Genomic DNA, 23,628 nt, shown 5'->3' with positions numbered 1-23,628 from the left:
ACTAAGTTTTCTTGTGACTCTAACAAAGTTATTTAACCTTTCTAGGACTCAATTGTCTCATCTGTAAAATGAACATCATCACAGCATCTACCTTGTTGTGAGGATCACGTTCGTAAAATGCTTTGCAAATCTTAAAACTCACTATAAATGCGAACTGTTATTACTACTGTTATTAGCAAATATTGAGGGCTTACTCTACTGAGTCTCAGGACCACAGAATAGCTGGAAGGAAACTCAGAGATCATCTGGTCCAACTTCATTTTACAAATGAAGAAAATGAGGTCCAAAGAGAAGACATCATTTCACCAAGGACACACAGCTACTGAGGAGCTGTTAGCAGAACTAGAACTCAAGTTCAGGTCTTTTAATTTTAAATCCACCACTTTTCCCTTTAAACAAGGCTTCTATTCATGGCATGGTGCTCTGCAACAGCAATATAAAAATTAAGTTGCAACGGAGTCCATTAAATCACACATAAGGATCCATGTGGGTCACATATTGATGGTTTTAAAATGTAACATTATCTATATTTTAATTGCATTTTTATTTTGTTAAATATTCCCCCATTACATTTTAGTCTGGTTCAGGCCCCACTTGGGGGCCGCATGCTTGACATCTCTGCTGTGTTAGACAAACAAAAAAGATTTAGTCCTTATCCTGAATAATATAACTTAAATACATACACATACACACACACACACAAATATAAGTCAGTGTTTTATTAATTCCTAGGGAAGAGTTAACAACAGTGTTATGGGAACCCTGCTTAGGGGAAAGGTCACTTCTAGCTTGGGGAACAGAGAAAGAAGGAAGGCTTCCTAGAGGAGATGACATTTGGATTATGGCTAGGATTGTGATACCTGAGTAGCCAGCTATTGCTAGAAAAACCCTGCCCCCAGCCCCTAACTGCAAACCCCAGTCTGCATAAGACAAAAACAGACTGAGGTCCTGCCTGTGGCGAGTGTTCTGGGCCCCTAAGACATTTCCAAGGAATGTAAGCTAATTAACTGAGTGGACTGAGAGACAATCTCTCCTCTCAACAAAGCCAGCTGGAGCATCCCTCAGTCTGCCTATGGCCTTGAAGGATGAAAGCCTCAGCCCCAGATATTCTTTTGAATTATGTGACTGTTCCTAGCTCTTATCTCATGAGTCATGTTGTGGGATGTATGGCAAACTGGACACAGAGATCCTGGGTTGTAATTCCAATTGACACTTTGTCAACTATCTGATATGTTGTATTTACAATCTATTAAGGAGTTTCCTTTGATCATGGTCATAAAAAGTGAAATAACACAGGCTTGCTGAGTCTGCAAAGTAACATATGTAAACTTTAAGAGATAATTAAGCACTGAATCCTGTATGGTCTATATAAACTACCCTCTCGGTTTAAACGTGGTCATTTGCTTTGGGAATTTTCCCCGGATGACCGCCGGCTAATAAACTTCTCCATTCAAAACTTCTACTGGGTGGCGTGTCTCACTCGCTTCTGGTATAACAGGATGACAGAGTCCAGATGGAGAGGAATTCCAGGCAAATCCATTTTGTTTAGAAGGAGCCAGGAAAACACAGTTCTGGGATTGAGGAATAATGTAGTTTCTTCAAAACAAGTATGTGTGTGGTAGAGGGGTAGTGAGAGATAAAGCTAGTGAGGTTCAGACTAAGATACGGGCGGCCCTGAAAATCTTACTAAATAATCTGGACTTTTATTTTGCCTCAATAAGGACTCATAGATGACATGAGGAGAGCTGTGACACTGCCTGGAGGAATGCTATGCTTTGTTCCGAAAACACTCCTATTTACAATCCTCTCACATCAGTTTAAGACTTGGATTTTAGCTTTTTGACTCTTTTACCCTTTCTAGCTATTTTATTTTTAGATAAATACGATTTCTTCTAATATTCCTGAGCAGCACTCGGTCGTAGACCCCGCCCTTCCCTGCACACACCATGCCTTCCTGAATCGCGTTACTGTGGGCAGCTCAGGTGGATCGACCTCACTCGGGGCCCTGAGGGATGCCTCGGTGATTTTACCATTTCACTATTTAACACCGCTTGTAGTTTGCAGGGGCACGCTGACTGACCTGCTCAAGCGGCCAGCAGAGCTAGCTACACAAACCAAAGCCTGGCACCATCATAGAAACGCTAGGAGGAGGCCGGCAGAACAAACAATGGAATTGGCACCTTCGGAAAATTCTTAGAAAAGGAGCTCTCGGGGATCTCAGTTCGGAGCATGGCCGCCTCGGAGTTCCCATCTAAGCCTCGGGAGCGGGCCCTTAGCCTTCCTTGATCTTTGCTGCTCCTCCGCACAACCACTAGGGCTAATCCGCTCTGTCACCAGCAGTGATTTAAAGGAATATGAGAAGGAGAAAAGGAGGGAAGGAAAAGGAGCAAAATAAGAAGGCAAGTTCCGGGAGGGAGCGGCAGGGGGCGTAGGGGGTGGGGCCCACCCCGATACTTCCTGATCATCGTTACACAGCATTTTGTGCCCGCTTTCCGGGGCCCTAGTGACCGCAGACTGCTAAGACAATGAAGTGAGAGTGACTCCCTCCCACCCCACCCCCGCAGGGGCGGAGACCCAGGCTCCAGTCTGGGGCAAAGGTGCCCATCCCCCGCCGCTTTTACAAGAAATGCTTGGCTGTCTCCTCCCTCTCCTGCGTTTTCCCAAGGTGGCCCCATGGCAGGGATGGGTCCGTCCACGAGGCCCTCTTCCCTTTCCACGCCCTCGCAGGCAGCGATCTAGAGCATTAGATGGTACCAGTACTCCGTGACGAGCCTGGTCCTGGGGGTGCCCCTGCGTATGTGCGCTCTTTTGGGGTCGGCAGCCAGGCCAGGGGAGGGGACTCTTCCAACTCTACCCTGTGACCTCGCTCACAATGCTAGGACATCGAGGCTTTCTCGCGGCCCCTGCCGCCCTCCTCCTCCTCCTCCTCCTTTTCTCCTTCCCTCTCCCCTCCAGGGCTGGCTGAGGGGACACGTGGGCTGGCTGGAACCGAGGGCGTTTTCCATGAAACGGCTTCTACATATAGTATAATTAAATTTCTGACGGCTCGATCGGTTCGTTTTGCAAAGATCGGTCAACTTTTCCCACTCCTCCCCAACTGATCCTCGAGGCTATGGGACGATTAGGGAATCATAAACCCGGAAAGGGAGCAGCCGGGGATGGGTAGACAAGAATACCAAGCAGGAGAAAACGAAGCGCCTCCGCGGCCTAGGCCTGGCCTGGGCCCAGGACCGTTTCCTTGGCTAGGGGGCGGGGCTCTGCGGTGCCAGCCCCGAAAGACGTAACGCAAGAGACGTGGCGCGAGCCCAGGGTAGCGAAGGAGGGGAGGGCGTTCCAGGAAGAGGAGAGGCGAGGCGCGCACGCTCTCCTTCCCCCATCTTCCTTCCCCCATCTTCCTCCCCGGGCTGCCACAGCCTTGCCTCTTCTCCGCCCACGTTATAAAAAGCCCATGAGGCGGAGCCTCCACTACTTTCTTGCATCTCCCGCAGAAAGAAGCACCTACGGTAAAGGTTTCGGCTTCCAAGTCACCCGGACCTAGCAAGTTCAAATCACCCACACCTAAGTTACGCGGACTCTTGAAAGCCAAGGCCCCATCTCCCCGCCCGCCTGCCCAGACCAGCGCCCCTCCGCCGCCTCGGCCTCCGCCTTGGACGTCGCCCTCGCCTTCCGCTCCTCGCAAGCGTCTCCCTTCTCCCAAGCCTCCGAGGCCGTCCGCTCTTCTCGAGTCGCTCACGCTTCCCGAGCCGTCCGCTCCTCCTGAGCCGCCCTCGCCTCCCGCTCCTCCCGAGCCGCCCTCGCCTCCCGCTCCTCCCGAGCCGCCCGCCCCTCCTGAGCTTCCCGAACCGCCTTCGCCTCCCGAACCTCCCAAGCAGCTAGCTCCTCCCGAGCCGCCCGCCCCTCCTGAGCTTCCCGAGCCGCCTTCTCCTCCCGAACCTCCCAAGCAGCTAGCTCCTCCCGAGCCGCCCGCCCCTCCTGAGCTTCCCGAGCCGCCTTCTCCTCCCGAGCCGCCCGCCCCTCCTGAGCTTCCCGAGCCGCCTTCTCCTCCCGAACCTCCCAAGCAGCTAGCTCCTCCCGAGCCGCCTTCTCCTCCCGAACCTCCCAAGCAGCTAGCTCCTCCCGAGCCGCCCGCCCCTCCTGAGCTTCCCGAGCCGCCTTCTCCTCCCGAGCCGCCCGCCCCTCCTGAGCTTCCCGAGCCGCCTTCGCCTCCCGAACCTCCCGAGCCGCCTGAGCCTCCCAAGCCGCCCGCACCTCCCAAGCAGCTCGCTCCTCCCGAGCCGTCGGAAAAGATGGTGAGACAGATCGACAGCAAGGTAAGAAATCGGGGTGCCCCTGCCCAACAAGCGTGGGCCCCGAGCTGCGAACGCGGGAGCGGAGGAGATCCCTCCCCCCCACATCCCTACCCCCGCCTAGAGCCGTGTGTACTCTGGATCCGGCTCCCCCACCACCTGGCGGGCCGGAGAGGGGCAGTCTCCTAGGTTAGGGGTGCATCGTGGCCAAAGCTTAGCCCAGAGCCTGGCACTTAGTGTTTATTGATTTGCTTTAGTCTTCCCACCCCCTACCCCTCTCGCCTCCTGTATTCTGAGCCTGCTTGGGTGGTGGTCATTTCCCTGTGGCCCAGGCGGTCTGCAGCCGCGAGGGAACGTCTGGGCGGGCCCTGGCGCCACCGAGGGCGGGTCCTGGCTCAGGAGGCCTCTGTTCCTGCCTTTGGGGCACTTTGTCCACCCCTACTCACCCCCTCCGTTCCTGCTCTGTTGCGCAGGTGTGGTTCTCCCCGGCCCGGGGTCTGCGATTAAGAACTTCCCTTCTTCCCCTGGTTTGGGCGACCGGGCGGGTGACCCCAAGTAAGGACCCAGTGGTGCTAAGGGCGTGGGAGCGGTCACCAGTAAGACCAGCTACCCCTGATGTTGCCACCAGGGCCTTGCAGGCACCCGGAGTAATCAGGACATCAGGCTTTCTCCTGCTCTCTGAAGCTAGTCTGCAGAAAGGAGGGAAGCCGATGACTCGGTTGGGATTAACACCTGACTGGTTTGCGCCTTCCTCTGTCTCCCTCATTTCTTGCTATACCCTGTAGGGTTTTAGGATACTCAGGATAGTGATTCTCTTGCCATCTGTTGGCAATATTCGTTTCCTGACACTTATCACAGTGTGACATTTGTTTCCTTTCTTAATTCTGTTCATTTCCATAGACGTGTTAAAAATGTTTTTGGACATTTTGGGAGACTATGCAGGCAGACAATATGAAAAGATCTTTAATGACACTGGGTCAGACATCGCCAAAATGGAGCCCAGGGCATTATCTGGGGTAGTCACTGATGAAAGACAGGAGAGAATTCAGCTCAGTTCAACAAGTATTTGTTTAAGGGTTTCTTATGAACCAAGTGGGAAAACAATATAATGCTTTTGCCCAAAAGGCTTACAGTTGAATAGGGAAATAAAATATGATAAGCACGATACTGGGTGACAAGCGTGAAATAGAACACAGGAAAAATGCTATGTAAAGATCTGAAGGAGAGATCACTTTCAGCAAAGGAAGGAGGGGGTCAGAGAAGGTTTTATAGAAGTGGTAGCTTCAGAGGTGGGCCTTGGAGCACCAGAGTATTAAAACAAGCAGACAAGGTGGGACTGCATTGCAGGCCTGGAGGTTGGAGGAGAAAATAGAAGTGAATAGAGAATAGCTAGTAATAGTGTCTCTTAAAGACAGTGATTGAAGGAGAATACAGTAAAATAAGGCTAGAAATAGAACAAAATTAGAGAGCTTTGATTGAATAAATGCCAAGAGTTTCTGTTGTGTCCTATAGGCAGAGGAGAGCTCTGAAGTCAACTTTTGTATGGAAACGTCTTCCACCTTTGTAAAAGGTAACCTAATCCTGTGAGAAATTGGGGTTAACTGACTTGCCCAAGGTCACACAGCTAGTAACTGCGCCAAATGTCTGAGGTCGGATTTGAACTCAGGTTCTCTTGACTCCAGGGCCAGTGCGCCACCTAGGCCTCCCTCCTTCAGCCCTCTTTAAAAGATTCTGTTAATGTGCTGGAGTCCTACCTCTTTAATATTTTGTGCAGTACTCTGGAAATCTTTATATCTGGCTATTGCTAGAGCACAAGCTACATTTTTGGCTCATATCCAACCGTATATTGGTGGATGTTTAACCACAACACACTTTTAAGTTTAATCTGCATTACTTCTAAAAAAATTAATATTTTATTTTTCTCCAATTACAGGTAAAGACAATTTTAAACTGTAATCTGCATTATTAACATCTCCTTCAAACCAGTCCCTCCATTGTAACATTTATTGATTTCCTAGGTGAAAATACACTGAGATTTTTTTTTAATCAGCTCTCTTGAGCCTGTATGAGCTGGTTCCAGCACACAACAGCCATACCTGGTCATGATGCTCTGTTGTTTGTCACTTCATGGCATGACATCAGTTATAATGTCCTGTGGTCTAACTGCACCTACCTCACATTTCTGTTGCTCTTGGATCACCTGTAATTTTTATTCTTACGAGATCGTGTTTTTCCCTTAGTCATAGCCACATATACCAACAGAATAATGTTTTTTAAAAAGCCAGTTGGGACCTTTGAAAGGTGTCCAGGTGTGATCCAGCCTGTTTTCTTCTTACATAATTCTAGGTCCAGTTCATGGGCTTTAGAACTTGGCCAAGTATGGACAGACAAGACAGATACACACATACAGCAAGCTGACTGAGCTACCTACTGCAATCTAAGCAACATTCATTCTTCATCCACTTTGGTTCTTTTTTCCCTGTGCTAATGGATAGTCAGATCTTATTCATAATAAGGAATTTCACCAAGGAGTCCTGGTAGTATTTTGGAAGGGAGAGGACATTCATTAAGCACCTACTGTATACCAGTTGGGGCAGCTAGATGGTGCAGTGGATAGAGTGCTGGGCCTGGACTCAGGAATACTCATTCATCTTTGGGAGTTCAAATTTGATCTCAGACACTTACTAGCTATGTGACCCATAGCAAATCACTTAATCCTGTTTGCCTCAGTTCTCTCATCTGTAAAATGAGCTGGAGAAGGAGATAGTAAACTACTCCAGTATCTTTTTAAAAAAATTAAATATTTTATTTTTCCCCCAATTATATGTAAAGACAAATTTTTTAACATTTTTTTTAAATTGAGTTCCAGATTTTCTCCCTCACCTCCCCCTCCTCCCTCCGCCTGAGAAAAGCAATGTTATATAGGTTATACATGTTCAATCATGCAAAACATTACCAAATTAGTCATGTTGTCAAAGAACACACAGACCCTATGGGAAAAAAAATAAAGTGAGAACAACAGTATGCTTCTATTTGCATTCAGACCCCCATCAGTTCTTTCTCAGGAGGTGGATACCATTTTTCATTACTTGTCCTTTGAAATTGTCTTGGATGATTGTATTTCCTGAGAATAGCTACTGAGTCATTCACAGCTGATCATTGTACAGTATTGCTGTTCTATTCACTTTGCATCAGTTCGTATAAGTCTATCTAGGTTTTTCTGAATAGCGCTATAGTATTCCATTACTATCATACCACAACTTGTTTGGCCATTCCCCACTTGATGGGCAGTCCCTCAATTTCCAATTCTTTGCCACTACAAAAAGAGCTGCTTTAAGTATTTTTGTGTAATAGGTCCTTTTTTCTCCTTTTTAAAAAATCTCTTCGGGGTACAGACTTAGTGGTATTGCTTAATCAAAAGGCATGCAGTTTTATAGCCCTTTAGGCATAGTTCCAAATTGCTCTCCAGAATAGTTGGATCAGTTCACAAGTCCACCAACAGTGGAATAGGTTTCCAATTCTCTCACATCCCCTCCAACATTTATTAACATTTATTATTTTCCTTTTGTCATATTAGCCAATCTGATTGATGTGAGGTAGTATCTCAGTTGTTTTAATTTGCATTTCTTTAATCAATAGTGATTTAGAGCATTTTTTCATATGACTATAGATAGCTTTGATTTCTTCATCTGAAAACTGCTTGTTGATATCCTTTGACCATTCTGGTATCTTTGTCAAGAAAACCTCAGATGGGGTCAGAAAGACTTGGCTGGGCACAACTGAAAACTACTGAGCAACCATAATAAACATATCAGGCACTGTGCTAAACTCTTCATGAATAATATCACATTTGATCCTTCAAACAGTACTGATGTAGGTGCGGTTACGATCTCCATTTTAGAGTCGAGGAAATTGAGGCAGACAGATTAAGTGATTTGTCACACAGCTAATATGTATCTGAGGCCGGATTTGACTCTAGTCCCAGTACTCTATCTACTGGGCCACCTAGTTATCTCTGATTGGGGCTTTATGCTATCATACATCATCCACAAACAAAAGTATTTGGACTAGGTCGTTGTTTATAGAGAATCCTGTAGGATTTTGTTTAGGAAATCATGGCAATGGTGAACTTTTGATCATCCATCTCCTAGTATGATGCTATGTTTTATGTTGATGCTCAGTATATGAATGAACCAAGTTGTCTCTGGTTAGATTCATCATGGAATCTTGTATGAAATGAACATGTCCTTTAGAGACAACTTTATTTAAATAACTTTTCTTTAAGGATGCACTTTATTAAATAGAGTTAAAGTTATACTTTTAAAATAAATGATATATGCCTCTTGGAACTGAAAGCCCTTCTTTGTTTCTCATTTTCATGAAGGGTACCCAAAATAAATGCTTAAACTAGTCTCATAAATTTCATTGAGAGAAGAAAAGAAGCAATATATGTTGCTTCTACCTTCTTGGTCACCTTTACTGATACTAGCAATGATCTTTACTGGTACTGTCAATGATCTATTCTTTGGAAATCTTTCTCTCTTCAAGATCTTAAAAATCAGTTTGTAAATGCCATTAAAATTATGTTGTTTCAGCTAGGTGGCTCAATGAGTAGAGTATCTGCCCTGGAGTCAGGAGGACCTGAGTTCAAATGTGGCCTCAGACACTTGACACACTTATTTAGCTGTGTGACCTTGGGCAAGTGACTTAACCCCAATTGCCCTGCCTTCCCCTCTCAAAAAAAAAATTATTTCTAGTAACTTACCTGGGGAATATTTTATATTTGGTCATGTATTGTTACTTTTTCCAGTTTCATCTTAAATACCCATTGATGTTGCCCTTTGAGTTTAAGCTGGAAATGATATCTGGAAGTTCTGGATTAGCTGGGTGTCTGCAGGTTTACTTCCTCCTCAAATCCTCTGTAAGCTGTTTTGTCAGGCAAATCCCCTTCCTCAGTGGTGCTTTGCAAATTGGATTATAATCTAAATAGATGTTACCCATTACTTATCATAGGCTTTAGAGCTAGATCTTCATGGATTTTCAAGATGATCTATTCCAACTATAGGCACATCTCTAGAGATTATTGCAGGTTCAGTTCTAGACCACTGCGGTAAAGCCAATATTGCAATTTATTGCAAGTCACACTAATTGTTTCCTGCTTCATATAAAAGTTATGTTTACACTATACTGTAGCCTATTAAGTGTGCAATAGCATTATGCCTAAAAAAAGAATATAACTACCTTAATTAAAAAAACCCAAAACTTATTGCTAAAAAATGTTAACCATCATTTGAGCCTTTTGGGAGTTGTAATTTTTTTGCTAGTGGAGGGTCTTGCCTTGATGTTGATTTCGGATCAGGGTGGTGGTTGCTGAAGGTTGTGTTAGCTGTGGCAGTTTCTTAAAACAATGACGTTTTGCCCCATTGAGTGACTCTTCCTTTCACTCAAACACTTAAAAACCTTTGTAGGGTTGTTGACTGGCCTAATTTCAATATTGTTGTGTCTCAGGGAATAGGGCGACCCAAGGAGAAGGAAAGAGACAGGAATAACCTGTTGGTTTGTCCATGGAGCAATTAGAACACACATGAGATTTATCAATTAAGTTCACTATCTTTATATGGTAGTGGTTTGTGGCAATTTGACAATTAAAATGGTTATAGTCACAGATCACCATAACAGATATAACAGTAATGAAAAAGTTTGAAAGATTGTGAGAATTACCAAAATATAAGACAGTGATGTTGATACAAGCACAAGCTGTTGGAAAAATGGCACCATTAGATTTGCTCAAGTCATAGTTGCCATAAACCTTCCAATTTGTGGGGGAAGAAAAAAAAAACAAAACCACATCTACCAAGTGCAGTAAAGCTAAGCTTAATAAAAATGAGGTGTGCCTATACTTCGTTAGACAAAACTGAGGTCCAGAGGAGGCCCTGTTTGCAGTCACACGGATGCTAAATAGCAGAATCTGGACATAAACATGGCTCTTTCTACAAATCCAGTGTTTTTTTTTTTTCCCATCTATAAGGAGACAATGTTTTGGTGGTGAGGGAGTTTCTGGGAATGTTTCTGCTGCATCATTGTAGTAATAGTTTCACATCATTTACACTCCAATAAGAAATGGTGAAATTCAATGACCTTTTGTCCCATTCCCATGTTTTAGCATTGACAGCTTCTTTGAGGAGGTTGGGTTGGACCTGTGGTCTTCTCTTCATCTTTCTTATTTGGTATTGATTTTGGTCTTGGCTCTAACCTGCTGATACACATGCAGATAACTGATTCTGAAATGATTTCCGTGTTAGTAACCACCTGATTACTGTTAATGTATTCAGTTTCATTTGGGGGTGGAGAGCAGGGATGTTGTGTTTCCCACACCTACCATTTTCTGTCTCCTGTTCATGACATACAGACCTGAGACTTGTATAAGCCCATAGGTCTTATAGATTTGATGATCAAGAACCATATTTTCCAATGAAATTTTTTGATCATCTCTCCTAAGCCAAACTTACATTGAAGGCACTAAGTATCAAGGTATATGAAGATCTTGTCAAGTTGTTCATAAACCGCAGCAGATTTTGATGCATAAGTACCACTTATCTTCATGGTGAAATGTTTACTTCTTTGTATCCATAAGCATTGAAGGGCAGAAAATAGAATGTCCACTGAATGTTCTTGTTTAGGCACACGTATCAATCTCTGCCAGTAGATTTCTTTGCCTCTTCAAGGACGACCTGAAAGTTGTTTTTCCATTTAGCTACAACTTTAAAAAAAAAAAGCTTTTGGTTTCACTTATAGCCAGAATGTTAATATGAATGTAATTAATTCCCTTCAATTGCATATCACTTCATTTACTGGACAAAGAACACTTCTGGAGTGTAACTAATGTTTGTCAACCTAAAAACCAGATGAGTCTTATGCTCTGCCCCTTTGACCATTACTGCCACAGTTACCATGGGAATCACAGCACTGCAGCTTGTCTTATTATCTTATATGTTATATGGATAGCTGTGGACAAAAAAAAAAGTCATCAGAGTGACCAGTTCACTCGTGGTGAATTTCTGTACCCAAACTATGATGTTTTTTGGTAAACAGTTGATGGAAAGACTTTCTAACTTGGTAGACTCTTCCAGAACTTGTGTTATGCTGGCATAACTTTCCAGAACCCAGGGTTACCTACATACTATAATGATGACTGGAACTGGATCATAGATTTAAAATTGAGAGGGACCTAGTCCAAATACCCTCATTTTATAGATGAAGTAACTGAGGGTCTAGGTAATTGATTGTGGCAGAGGCAAGATTTGAACCCACTCTCCTCTGACTAAATATGATTCTATTCTGCTGTACCACCTGTCTCATCACTTTCATGGATAAATAGGGATCTACTTTTTTTTTTTTTGCAAGACTGATTTAGTTATTAGAAAAATTAGGTTTTTTAACAGCAGTGTGAAAGATGAATTGAATGGTTAAAGAGCATGGAGGCCCAATTAGGAGGTAATTATAACAGTTTATTCTAAAGGTAATGAGAGCCCAAAAGACTGGTGTATCAGTGTGATTAGGGAGATAGGCAGAGAAGGTGCTAAAGTAGACAAATACTTATTTAGGGGAGCTTAACCATTCTGAGATGGTATGGCCTGAGAAGGAAGCCTGATGTATTGGAAAGAGTACTGGTTTTGAGTCCAGGCCTTGCCCCTTATGAGTTGTGTGATGTCATTTCACCACTGAGCCTCTGCTTCCTGATTTATAAAGTAAGGCTTTACCTCCACTTCACCTATTTGTGAATAGCAAATGCCTTTGCATATGTAAAAAGTTTAAAGTCTTAAGAAAATTCCTTTTAATTTTTATAAGCCTCATTACCTTCTTGACAGGATTATAAATGGTAGGTAGCTTTAGACATGAGTAACATTTCTAGATTTCAGCAAGGCGTTGACTGAGTTCTGAAATGTTGGCTAGAATGATAGGTGTATTCATCTAGTTGAGTTACCAGGACCACCCCCCTCCCCCCAAATATCTATTTCTATGTCGACATAAATATATATTTTCACCGAATATTTTACCCAAGCTGTAAAAGTCTCTTGTAGAGTTTCTTAGAAATCAATCCTTAGTACTTCATGTTGTTGAATGTTTTAGAGGTTATTTGGATGGTGTCAGAAATATCATGCAACCAAATTTTCAGATTACTAGTTAATTTGGAAGAATAGCTAACAAGTTAGGTAATAGAATAGTGATTCAAAAAGATCTGACAGGATGGTGAGCCAATATAATAAGACAGAGTTCATTGGGCATAAATATAAAGTCCTACACTTAGGTTTAAAAAGTCCAAGTACAAGACAGGGAGAAAATCTCTGTACCTATAAATTATTTTAAAAGACCACCTCTGCAAACTAAAAATAGAAATAAAAAAAAATAAAAAGACCACCTGAATTATTTTTGTTAAATTATGGATTAAAAGTTCAGTATGAATCAGCACATAGAAGCCAAAAAAGCTAATGTGCCTTTAAGTTGTGTTAGAGATTCAAAATGAGGGAGGAGATAACTCCTTGCTGGAATAATCTTTCCTATGTGTAGTTTTGGTCTAGGACCTCTTGCTCAAAATGCTTAGAAATTCAAATTCTTTGGTATTCAAGGCTTTCAGTCTTCTCTTTTCCATTTATCTCATATTGTTCTTCATTTGAGTCTTACTCTTTGTGATGCTATTTGGGGTTTTCCTTGCACAAGGTCCTGGAATGCTTTGCCATTTCCTTCTCCAACTCATTTTATAGATGAGGAAACTGAAGCAAACAGGGTCAAGTGGCTTGCCCAGGGACAGCTAGTAAGTATCCGAGGCCAGATTTGAACTCAGGAAGATGAGTTTTCCTGACATCAGGCCTGGTGCACTATCCACTGTCCCACCTAGTTGCCTTCTCAAATTACTCAACACTTAAGGAAATTTGAACTATTCTTCTGCTTGAACATGGACTGTGCATTTCCCCTTGTATTTTATATCCTTGGAATTTTCTTCCTACTTCTTTTTGCCCTCTGAAGGCCTTTCTGCCCTTTAAAGCCAAACTCAAACATCACCCCTTCCCAGAAGTCTTCCATGATCACCTCCACAGCAGATGCTGTAAAGAGGTTTCTGCTCAGACCACATGTAACAGTTTAGTTTTGTAACCTTGTGTGCTTGGATGATATTGAGTATCATGCTGAGTGAGCTGTGTGGGTCTATGTGGGGGGGACTGTGTCATATTTAAACTTTCTGACTTCTCCACTTCATAGAGTACAATTCTCTGTAAACAGTGGGTGCCTAATAAACATTGTTGCATTCTGTCTAGGTCACTCCTTGTATAGTAGAGTGCTTAGTTCTGGGTGTAACATTTTACGAATATATAGACAGGCTTGAACTTTAACAAAGGAAGGTGACCAGGATAATGATGCAGATTCAAATTCTGCTGTATTAGGATTAGACTTCCACTTCTTGGCTCCAGAGAATAGAATGAGGAACAGTGGTGGGAAGTTGTAGAGAGGCAGGTGTTGGTTCAATTTATGTAAATCAAGATTTCCCACCAGTTAGATATAAAATTTGAATGGATTATTTACCTCTGTAGGACAGAAGAAAGATATTGGCTCTGAGGTTCTTAAACTTTTTTGGGTCATTTGGCAGTCTGAAGCCAGTGGACTCCTCAGAATGTTTTTTAATGAATAAAATAGGATTACAGAGAAAACCAATTATATTGAAATATAATTTTTGTGTACACACACACACACTCTCTCTCTCTCTCATATACATACATAAACATATTTAAAATTCAGAGACCCTGGTTCAAGAAACCCTACTCTAGAGTCAGGACTTAGGATCAGATCCTGCCTTTGTTTACTTTACTGCCTGTGTGACCTTGGCCAAGTTACTTTAACCTACTTGGGCCTCAGTTTCCTCACCTCTAAAATAGGGGGGGTTGGACATACAGTCTCTAAGGTTCTTCTAGCTCTAGATGTGTTGTATTACCTCTTACTCAGTTATGAGGTGGAGGTAAATGTTGGAAATCAGGATACTTGGGTACTGTGAGAACTCTGCTGGAGACATAGCATAATATAGCATACCATATCACTATAGTGGTCAGGATACCTAAATTTGGGGATTACCCAGGGCAACACTAGATATATTTATTAACCCTTCACTTAGGGAACTTCATTCAGAATATACTGTATCCACCAGTAAAAAATAAGTTTCTTGAGGTTTTTGTCTTTGTATCCTCAATGCCTTGTACATTAATAAGTAGGTGCTTAATTTATGAGGAATTGAACCAGTGGAGAAGCCAGAAATCAACAAAAAAGGCTTCTGTGCAGTCAATAAATTTGATTATAGTTTCCAAGTCAATAGTAAAATTATAGAAAAGAGACATGACAAAGGCACAATTAAGTGACACCTGACAGCAAGGGGAGGACCCGGAAAAACTAAAAAGCAGATAAAAGAACCCAAAGAACATGGCAATTTCAGGGTCTTTTTAATGCAAGGGCAGAATAGTCCACTATATCCTAGAGAGACATGAAGAAGGTTCATAGTATTGCAGCATGGGACAGTATTTCATTGTCTTCATATGTGCAAGGATAATCAACTATTCTTTCTTTTACTTTCTCAAACCTTAGCTATGCAATGTAGTGGGTTTTTTTTAAGTGTCCCTGTAGATGCTCAAAATTGAGAGAGGTAATCTTATTGCATGGGGACTCATGCTAGGTAATTAGGTATTGATTTTCCTACAATAAGTGTTTTATTTCCCTGGTAATTGCATTCAAAGACTTTTTTTAAAACGTTTAGTCAACAATATTTATTAAGCATCTACTACATATGCCAGGCACTGGGCTAAGTGTTAGTGAGAAAAAAGAGAAAGGCAAAAACAACCTGCCCTTCTTCAGGAAGCTTGTAATCTAATAGGAGACAATATACAACCAACTTTACACAAATCTTACTAGATTATAGAGTCAGAGTCAGTATTATGGATCATAAATCTAGAGCTAGACAGGATCCCAGAGGCCCTCCAGTTCAATTCTCCTTATCTTACAAATGAAGAAACTGAGGACCAAGAAGGTCATGTTCAGTTTTGTTATTTTCTTTCCATGGCTATAGTGTCAGTGGCCATCAGTAAATAATTAACAGGATTAGTTGTTGGGAGACTTCTTGGTAAAGTGTTGCCTTTAGCTTCATGCCCTGTTAAAAAACATCCAAGGAAATACTTCCTTAAGAGAGGTCAGTATAATGTGTAAAAAACAAAACAATAGTATACAGAAACAGTATTGTACCAATATGCAGTTTAGTCAAGGCTGAAACTTGAGATAAACTTTAAAAGTAAGACTGCATCTCTCTCATTAAAATTTTAGTCTAAAAGAGAATTAGAATTGGGTCAGAAGTTAAGAGAAATAGTGGGTCTCATTTGCAGCATTTATTCTAGTATAAACTGTTAAATGTTGCCTTTTAAAACATCTGCAGTTTAAATGTAAGTTGTGGGTGGTGTAATAACAGTTCTGGAAAACTCATTAGGTGAATTTTATTTTTTTCCCTTTGGAAGGTTTGTTTATACTATGTAGTAAGGGATACTGTAATGATACTAGTCAGTAATCGCAGATGACTTCAGAAGCCTGAAGCAACTTCAACTGATGTTCAGTAAATTTATTAAGCCTCTACTATGTGTAAAACACTTGGGTAAAACGAAGAAACACAACTAGATAAACTAAACATTTGGAGTACAGTGTAACACATGAATTGTTTTTAGAAGTACTGTTGTTGGCTAAGACAGATAAAATGATTGGTCTGGGCATTCACTTTTAAAGCTGGTGATCTCGATGAATTCCAGGTGAAGTACAAAATATGAACTGGGAAGAGTTTATCTACAGAGAGCATAAAGGGGGCCCATTGCAGAAGTTCTAATATTTATTTCTCCTTTGGAGAATTGGGGGAGAAGAGGGCCTACTGAAGCTGAACACAAGTAGAAATGATATTTTATGAGCAAGGTTAATGAAGAAATTTCTGTATTTGTGGAGAGTTGTGTATACCCATGAAATCACAGCCCAGACCCCCACCCCAAATTCTGTTTGCACAACTACTAGTGGTAGTGATAGTCCCTGCTAAGCTCCAACTTGTAGATTTATGTGAGTTGTGCTTAAGACTAGTGTTTAAGTTGATCTTTATCTAGATTTTCATTCTTCCTAAATAGAATATGTAAGGAAACTGCTTCTTTACACAGAATGGTGAGGTTTTTTTTTTCCTCCTTCCAAAGGAAAACTTTGACTCAGAATTGAGAAATGCTGGAGGAAAATTGGTAGTAGTTGACTTCTCGGCCACATGGTGCGGACCATGCAAGATGATCAAGCCTTTCTTTCATGTGAGTATTAAGCACTTCTATTTAAAAGAGAAATATTAACTGTCCATGTTAGTGTTTGACCTGCCACTGTATGTACCCCATATTAATTGAATAAATCTTGTTTCCTGAAATTTCTTAATGGGACCTTTGAAATAAAATGGCTGACACAGATCAGTATAATGTAGCTAGGAAAGACAAGTTGAGAAGAAAAGATTTTGATGCCTAAGTGATAAATATCAAAATATAATTGCCTCTGGCTACAGGCTCTTCTAAAGGCCTAAAAAACAGCTTTTGGTCTAACAAAATTTATATAGTCTGAAATTAAATCTGAGAATTAGGATGTACCTTATTTGTGATTGCTTTTAGAAGTTAATATTTTCCTAAATTAACTTGCTTTTAAAGCTTGAAACTTAGACCATAATTTAGAATCCAGCCACCATTTTGCCCCTCTGGTTAGAAACTGATTTGAAGGAAATTTTTAATTACTTGGACCTAGCATGAATCTTAATGGGGTTACTGGAGAATGCTTAACTTGTTCTCTACTTTATTGAGATTTTAGTTGTTTCTTAACTATTACCTTCAGTTAGCTTGCTGTTCTTACTATTCTTACTATTTTCATTCTTACTATTTTCATTTAACAGTCACTTGGTGAAAAGTACCCAGATGTGGTCTTCGTAGAAGTGGATGTAGATGACTGTCAGGTAAGTAGCTAAAGGATAGGGTATGGTGACTGAGTACACACCAGCTATGGACCTGGTTAATAGGAGACAAAAATGAAATAGCCCTTTATCCTCAAGGAGCTTACATTCTACATTAGGAAAGACACTGAGAAACCAGAAAGAAAGTATATTAATTATCTCTGCTAATCACAGAATTTAAACTTCAGTAGCTGTCAAGTACAATCTGTACCTGACAGGTAGTTATGAAACTTATTGTGGAAGACCTTTAATAAGAGGGAAAACCCACTGCCTTCCAAGGTAATCCATTCTAGTCTGTAACAATTCTAAGGATAAAGAATTTTTTCTCAGTTTCATCCCATTGTTTCTAGTTCTGCCCTCTAAATCAATCAGAACAAATGACAGCACTGTAAATAATTCAGAGATTGCTATCATATATTCCCTTGAGTCCTTCTAGTTTAAGACAGTCATAGTTCCTTCACCCTCTCCTCAGTGAGCTTGAGGCTCTCCAACTATTCTGGTCGTCCTGGATTCTTTCTGGTTATACTCAGTGTCTTTTTTGTCTTTCTATTACCGTTGCCTTGTATAATGCCTGGCATTAATAAATGAATGCTTGTTGATTGGCTCATGTTAATCTGACCTGATGCATTACTGTTGACATGTGGAGCTTGTAGTCTACTGAAAACACGGATATTTTTCAGATAATTGTCTGTCATCAGATGCCTCCCCTAATGTTTTTTTTTTTAGTTCAAATGTACCACTGTTAATAAGATAAAATTTAAAAAGAAGATAAATGTAATCTTGATACTATCTTGCTCTTTGACCTGGTCATTGCAAAATTATTCAGCTTGACAAGAAATATCATGAATGGTATTATGCCAGGTACCCTAGGAATACTCCATCACAAAAGACTGAATTATCTTTAAATTTTACGTGTGCAGCCAAGTCCTTTGGAAAAACAAATCTTCACATATCCTTCTACCTCTTGTTATAGGTGTAATATTCAGATGATGCCAGTGTAAGTTGTTTTATTTAGTTGTATTACATGGGAAAAATTCATTGCAGGGAAAAGGGAGAATTGGGAAGGGAAGAAAGAATAAGTATAGCTATTCACAAGAGTTGAACTGTCACTGTGGATCTCAAGTCACTTCTGGCTAGGTTATGCTAAACTTGTTCTGATTAAATCTCAAGGCCTTTTGGGGCAAGAAGTGACATTTGGCAAAGCAACTGTTCTAGTTTCATATGCTAGAAATTTAGAAGATGCTTATTTTTAGTGGGAGGGTCCCCAGGCCACAGTAATAAAGAAGTGGCCTATAAAGAACATCAAGTGTAAGAGGAAGTCAGTGCAGGTTTTAAGGTTCTCATCTTGAAATGCACACCAAGTGAATAGCTAGCTATTAAGGTGTCTTAAGAATCATAAAAGTGATTTGTAAGCCTTTATAACAATGTCTCCTCTGTTTTAAGTTAACATTCTATTTGTCATTCCTTTGATTCCACAACATATCAGAGAACTGCCAGAATGCTGAAACAAGCAGTTGCTCATGCATGGGATGCAGACTAGGCTGAGTAGCGAGCTGAGAAAGAGATCATGTTGTTGACTCCAAAGGCTTTTTTGACTCCTGATGCTTTTTCTGTTAAATCACAGCTGCTTCCTCTTCATCCTCACATTCTCTTGGCCAAGATGTAGGTGTAGCTTTTTTTTTTTTTAAATTTCTTAGTTCATAGAAGATTTAGACTTTACAAGAAGCACCTTACTGAAAACTAGAATAAAATGATAAGCTAATATTTATACACCATTTTAAGATTTTCATAGCACATAATCTCAGTTGACCCATGCCTTCCACTCCCCCCACCCCCATAACTGTGATGTAGGTGTTCTTATTGTCCTATTTTACGGGAAGCTTAGAAAGATTAAGTAATTTGCTCAATCACATACACAGCTAGTAAATGGCTGTGATAAAATTTGAGCTTTGTCCTGATATCAGGTCTAGTATTCTTATCTACTCAACTACCTAGACGCCTAATAAAACTATAAAATGTAAAGCTGTGAAGAGAACATGGGAATTTTATCCCAAGTTGTCTCTAATCTAGTTATAAATGACCAGGGTACTTTTTTGGGCTTACTATCTGCCAAAATGCTGACCAGAATAAACTAGAAAGATCATCTCGGAGACCATCTAGCTCAATGTCGTACAAGTTTAGCAGTCACATCCCTGTCCTTCTGTAAATAACAGGTCTGGAGAGTAAACCCAATTTTAATAATTCCAAGTGAAGCATACCATATGTTCCTCTGGAAGACAAAACTTGATTAGAAATTAGAGATACTAAAAACAGTCCATCATTCTTTTTTCTTTGTTCAGTTTTCATCCCTGCTCTGTTTCCAATCTCTATTCTCCTGAGCTCATGCCTTCAACTCTGTCCTTTGGAATTTGCCATATTCAGAATATCTTCATTTTTGTCTTAACATTCCTTTCTAACTTGGTGCAAAATGAAACCTGGTTTTCTCTTAAAAAGATTCCATGCCCCTTTTCTTCCTCTGAAGTGTTGGCTGTTGTTTATCTCAGTGCCATGATTCATGGGGTAAAGAAGACAAATCTGTATACTCCTTGTTCCTCACCATCATATAGGAACCTTTTTTCCTTTGAAGTTCATACCATAATATTAATAAGTGCCCCCATATACTCTTTGCAATCGTCTGTCCACCTCCAGTATACTTGCTCAGTCTTTGTCACCACCCTGCTCATCCTTGTTGACTACAGTCTTCACGATGACTACCTTTTAGTATGTTCTCCCAATTATTTCATCAACCATCTCAGCCCCTATGTACTCCATTCTCCATTGTACTTCAACCACTTGTGCCTAGGCAGCTTGGAGTAAAAGCCATTGTGACATGGGTCCTTTAATCCTCCATGATTCAGTTTAGCAAATATTTATTAAGTACCTTCTTTCTATATAGTATGCTAGGTCATCAGGGTTTTCTGGGAGATTTTCTGCTCTACCACTCACTACTTCTCTGTAGCAAGAAGCAGGGACTTAGAATTGTAAGGCTGCATACGGGGGCAGGGTGGGGCGGAGCCAAGATGGCAACTGGAAAGCAGGGACTAGCATGAGCTCCCCGCCGAGCCCCTCCAAAAACCTATAAAAAATGGCTCTGAACCAATTCCAGAACTGCAGAACCCAGAAAATAGCAGAGGGAAGCAGGGCTCCAGCCCAGGACAGCCTGGATGGTCTCTGGGTGAGGTCTATCCCGCACGGAGCTGGGAACAGAGCAGAACCCAGCATGGGTGGTGCGGAGCGGGCCCTAGCAACCTGAATCAGTAAAAGCATACAGCAAGATGTAGTTAGAGGGACAATTTCTTCTTTTAAAGTCTTTTGCTTCTTTGATAGCTTGAATCTCATCATTGACAAGTCCATGTCTAGGTTTTAAGTAAGCTCTAACGTTATTTCTGGGAATACCTATCAACTAGTTCAAAGGGAATTTACCGGGCTTTGTGTGGTACTTTGGTTATTTTTCCTCTCCCTTGTCTAAAGTGATAGAAGAAAGCTGGAAGGGGTAGCGGAGGGGAACGTATTGGTAGACATGGGTGGGAAATACAAATTTATAGGTAGGATAACATTGAGAATTTTTTTTTGTAAAGCTCTCTCTCCCATGGGCAAATTAGTAGTCTTTAATCCTTTTGTAGTTTGTCTTGAGAAGCTATTCCAAAACATCTCATTTTATTGAGTAAGGTTGATACTGCATGCGTTGCCTATTAAAAAGTCCATTTAATATCCTGCATAGAGCAAGGAAAGCAAGTTAGTGGGAGAGATTGCATAAGTTATGTTCTTTTCATAACTTGCTCTATGAAATAATGGGAAGTTCCCATGTAGAAAGTGGTATTGCTTTAAAATGAGCAAAAGTACGTGTATTTGTAGTGGGGTGAGGGAAAATGGCAGGGAGAAGCAGTGTAGCCTAGAAAAGATTATTATTATACATAAGGAGAGTAGAAGAGATGGAGGATAGTGGCGGAAGGGTTGTTGCATGTCCTGTTGGCAAGAGGATGCTGGGTTTTGAGTCAGAGAACCTGGATTCAAATTCTAGCTGCCACTTTTTAACATGTGTCAGTGTCATTGGTTTCTTCACCTGTAGTCAATCAACACCAGCATTTATTAAGGCCTACTATGTGCCAGACATTGGAGACACAAAGAAAGGCAAAAACAGTCCCTGCCCTCAAAAAGCTCATATCTAATGGGGAAAAATAAAGGATTTGGAAGAGATGATCTCTAAGACACCTTTCAGCTCTTGTCTATGATTATTATGTTTCCAGTTTAAGAAATAAGTGTTAGGGTTGCTTTCATGGTATGGGTATATATACAGACTTGATAATTATGTAGTAACCATCTAAACCGAAGATTTGAGCTGCTTCCTCCTTTTTTTCCTTTAACTTATCATAGGTAAGCCTGGTATTGGCTTGTCTTAAGGTATCACCTAAATGAAAGGATTTGTTTGTTTTTTTGGGAACATACATGCTGGAAAGTTATTATAATTCATACCCAGGTGGCTCCTGATTAAGAGTTAATATTCAGAAGTAATGGCAAAGACCCCATGTTGGATTAGAGCAAGAAAGCCATAGTCATCCTTTTTCACTGCTCAGAAATATCTGATTAGGGACCAAATAAAGAGGGGGTATCAGTAGTTTACCCTGTCATCTTCTGGCTAGAGCATTGTGGAATGGATCCATCTTTTATATTATCTGCTAAGAACAATGCCAGGAAAGTTTAGCATTTCCTTCAGTGGTTACTGGTCTTTCGAAGTCTACATGGACTCTTGTCACATAATTGCTCTCCTTTAGCAAACAAGAAAAGGTAAATTAGAAACTTTTTAAAAGGGAAGGAGAATTCTTTTTCCTAAATACTAAACATTTGATATTTCTAGTCAGTAATGCTCTTGAGTCCAAGGCAAATTTAATAGAGGTTATGTTAATGTACATACTTTATATAAAGGTGACACATAGGAAGTGCTTCTGGATTCAAGGATGGTTAGTTAAGTTCTAGAATTATAGATGGCAATACCATTTTTATACCCATCTAATTCAAGGTGGCAAACTTGTACCTAACAGTGGAAATTTAAATTTTGTGTACTGAGATAGTGCCAATGGGGTTTAAGTGAGATTCTAGACTTGAATTTACTCAAGGCTTTCTGTTTGCAGGATGTTGCTGCAGAGTGTGAAGTGAAATGCATGCCAACATTTCAGTTCTACAAAAATGGAAAAAAGGTAGGTCATCTCATCTTCAAGGAAGATCAGATCCTCTTGCTAATTTTGCCAGTTTCTAGTGGGTGAAGGGGAAAAGAATAAGCAAAAGATGGCGTAGATTAACACCAAAAATAAGGGGTTCTTTGCTGAGTTAGCAAAGTCCTATATGAGATGACTCAAATAGAGATCAGAGCATAGGCAGTAAACATGTATCATGCAGAGGTACTGGAAGTTTGCTGCTTGTCGTTTATAGCTCATGAAAGGCTTTGAAAGGCTTCTGAAAAGCTTAGACTAAAGGAGCCAAATTATGCATGAGTAAATTTATTTAAAATTAGTTGTGTCCTTTTAAGCTTAAATCTTCTGTCATTCCTGTTTGAGTTTTTGTTTTTTTTTTCCTTAAGTTTCATTTTCATAAAATAAGTTATGCAGTGTTTTATTTTGAGCAGTTCTCCTTTTCTGACCAGCTTCCCTGATTCAGCCGCTCTGAGCTTTTAAATGCTAAGAACACAAAGCCAGAGCCCTGTGCTATATGCTGTATCACCTTTTGAAATTATTATATGTTTTGCAACAACTGTCTTCAGCAGAGGATTTTAGAAGAATTCATTCCAAGTCTTTAATTCAAAAGCTGTCTTGACAGTCTCCTAAATTCACAAGTATGGTTAAAAAAAAAAAAAGTTTTGTTTTAATGGGAATTTTTAACTCAACAGGTGGGTGAATTTTCTGGAGCCAATAAGGAAAAGCTCGAATTAACCATTAATCAATTGAAGTAATTGTGGATCCTGTGAACAGTATGAACATCTGTCAGCTGTCTAAATTATATAGCTTATAATTTTTTTCTATTTCCAAAAAAGATCAAGTGTAACAAGAGTATGTATCCAAATAACGTTTGACTGTAAATGACAATAAAATGTAAATCCTACCCTTTTGAAAACTGCGTAGTGTTTTAATTAGCTTGTCTTAAGTGAATACTAGCAATTATAACCTCATTAAATGACTTTTTAGAGTCTGAAGGCTTAGGTTTTTAAGAAGAGCTAGAAATTTATTCTTGATCTAATGCATTTGGTATGCCATATTCTCCCTTTCCATTGAAGTACAAGTA

The 23,628-nt window shown here is 40.8% G+C and overlaps 1 protein-coding gene across 1 annotated transcript; it reads left to right on the top strand.

Moving 5' to 3' along the window:
• Positions 1-3,317: 3,317 nt before the first annotated feature.
• Positions 3,318-23,460, top strand: LOC118832023 (thioredoxin-like). Its single transcript, XM_036739507.1, has 5 exons — positions 3,318-4,310; positions 16,535-16,639; positions 17,260-17,319; positions 22,485-22,550; positions 23,237-23,460. The coding sequence occupies exons 1-5, from the start codon at positions 4,287-4,289 to the stop codon at positions 23,297-23,299; spliced, it is 318 nt and encodes a 105-aa protein (XP_036595402.1). The 5' UTR covers positions 3,318-4,286; the 3' UTR covers positions 23,300-23,460.
• The last annotated feature ends 168 nt before the right edge of the window (positions 23,461-23,628 follow it).

The sequence above is a fragment of the Trichosurus vulpecula genome, chromosome 9 (genome assembly GCF_011100635.1).
Source record: "Trichosurus vulpecula isolate mTriVul1 chromosome 9, mTriVul1.pri, whole genome shotgun sequence".
NCBI classification, from domain to species: Eukaryota; Metazoa; Chordata; class Mammalia; order Diprotodontia; family Phalangeridae; genus Trichosurus; species Trichosurus vulpecula.
The sequence above is the reverse complement of the archived record's forward strand: the minus strand, read 5'-3'. Positions and strand labels throughout refer to the sequence as shown.

What these genes read in the sequence shown, in the direction of transcription:
- LOC118832023 (XM_036739507.1), top strand. Translation starts at nt 4,287, where the DNA reads ATGGTGAGACAGATCGACAGCAAG. An exon ending in TGATCAAGCCTTTCTTTCAT is followed by an intron (nt 16,640 to 17,259) that starts GTGAGTATTAAG and finishes TTCATTTAACAG; the next exon opens with TCACTTGGTGAAAAGTACCC. An exon ending in TGGATGTAGATGACTGTCAG is followed by an intron (nt 17,320 to 22,484) that starts GTAAGTAGCTAA and finishes TTCTGTTTGCAG; the next exon opens with GATGTTGCTGCAGAGTGTGA.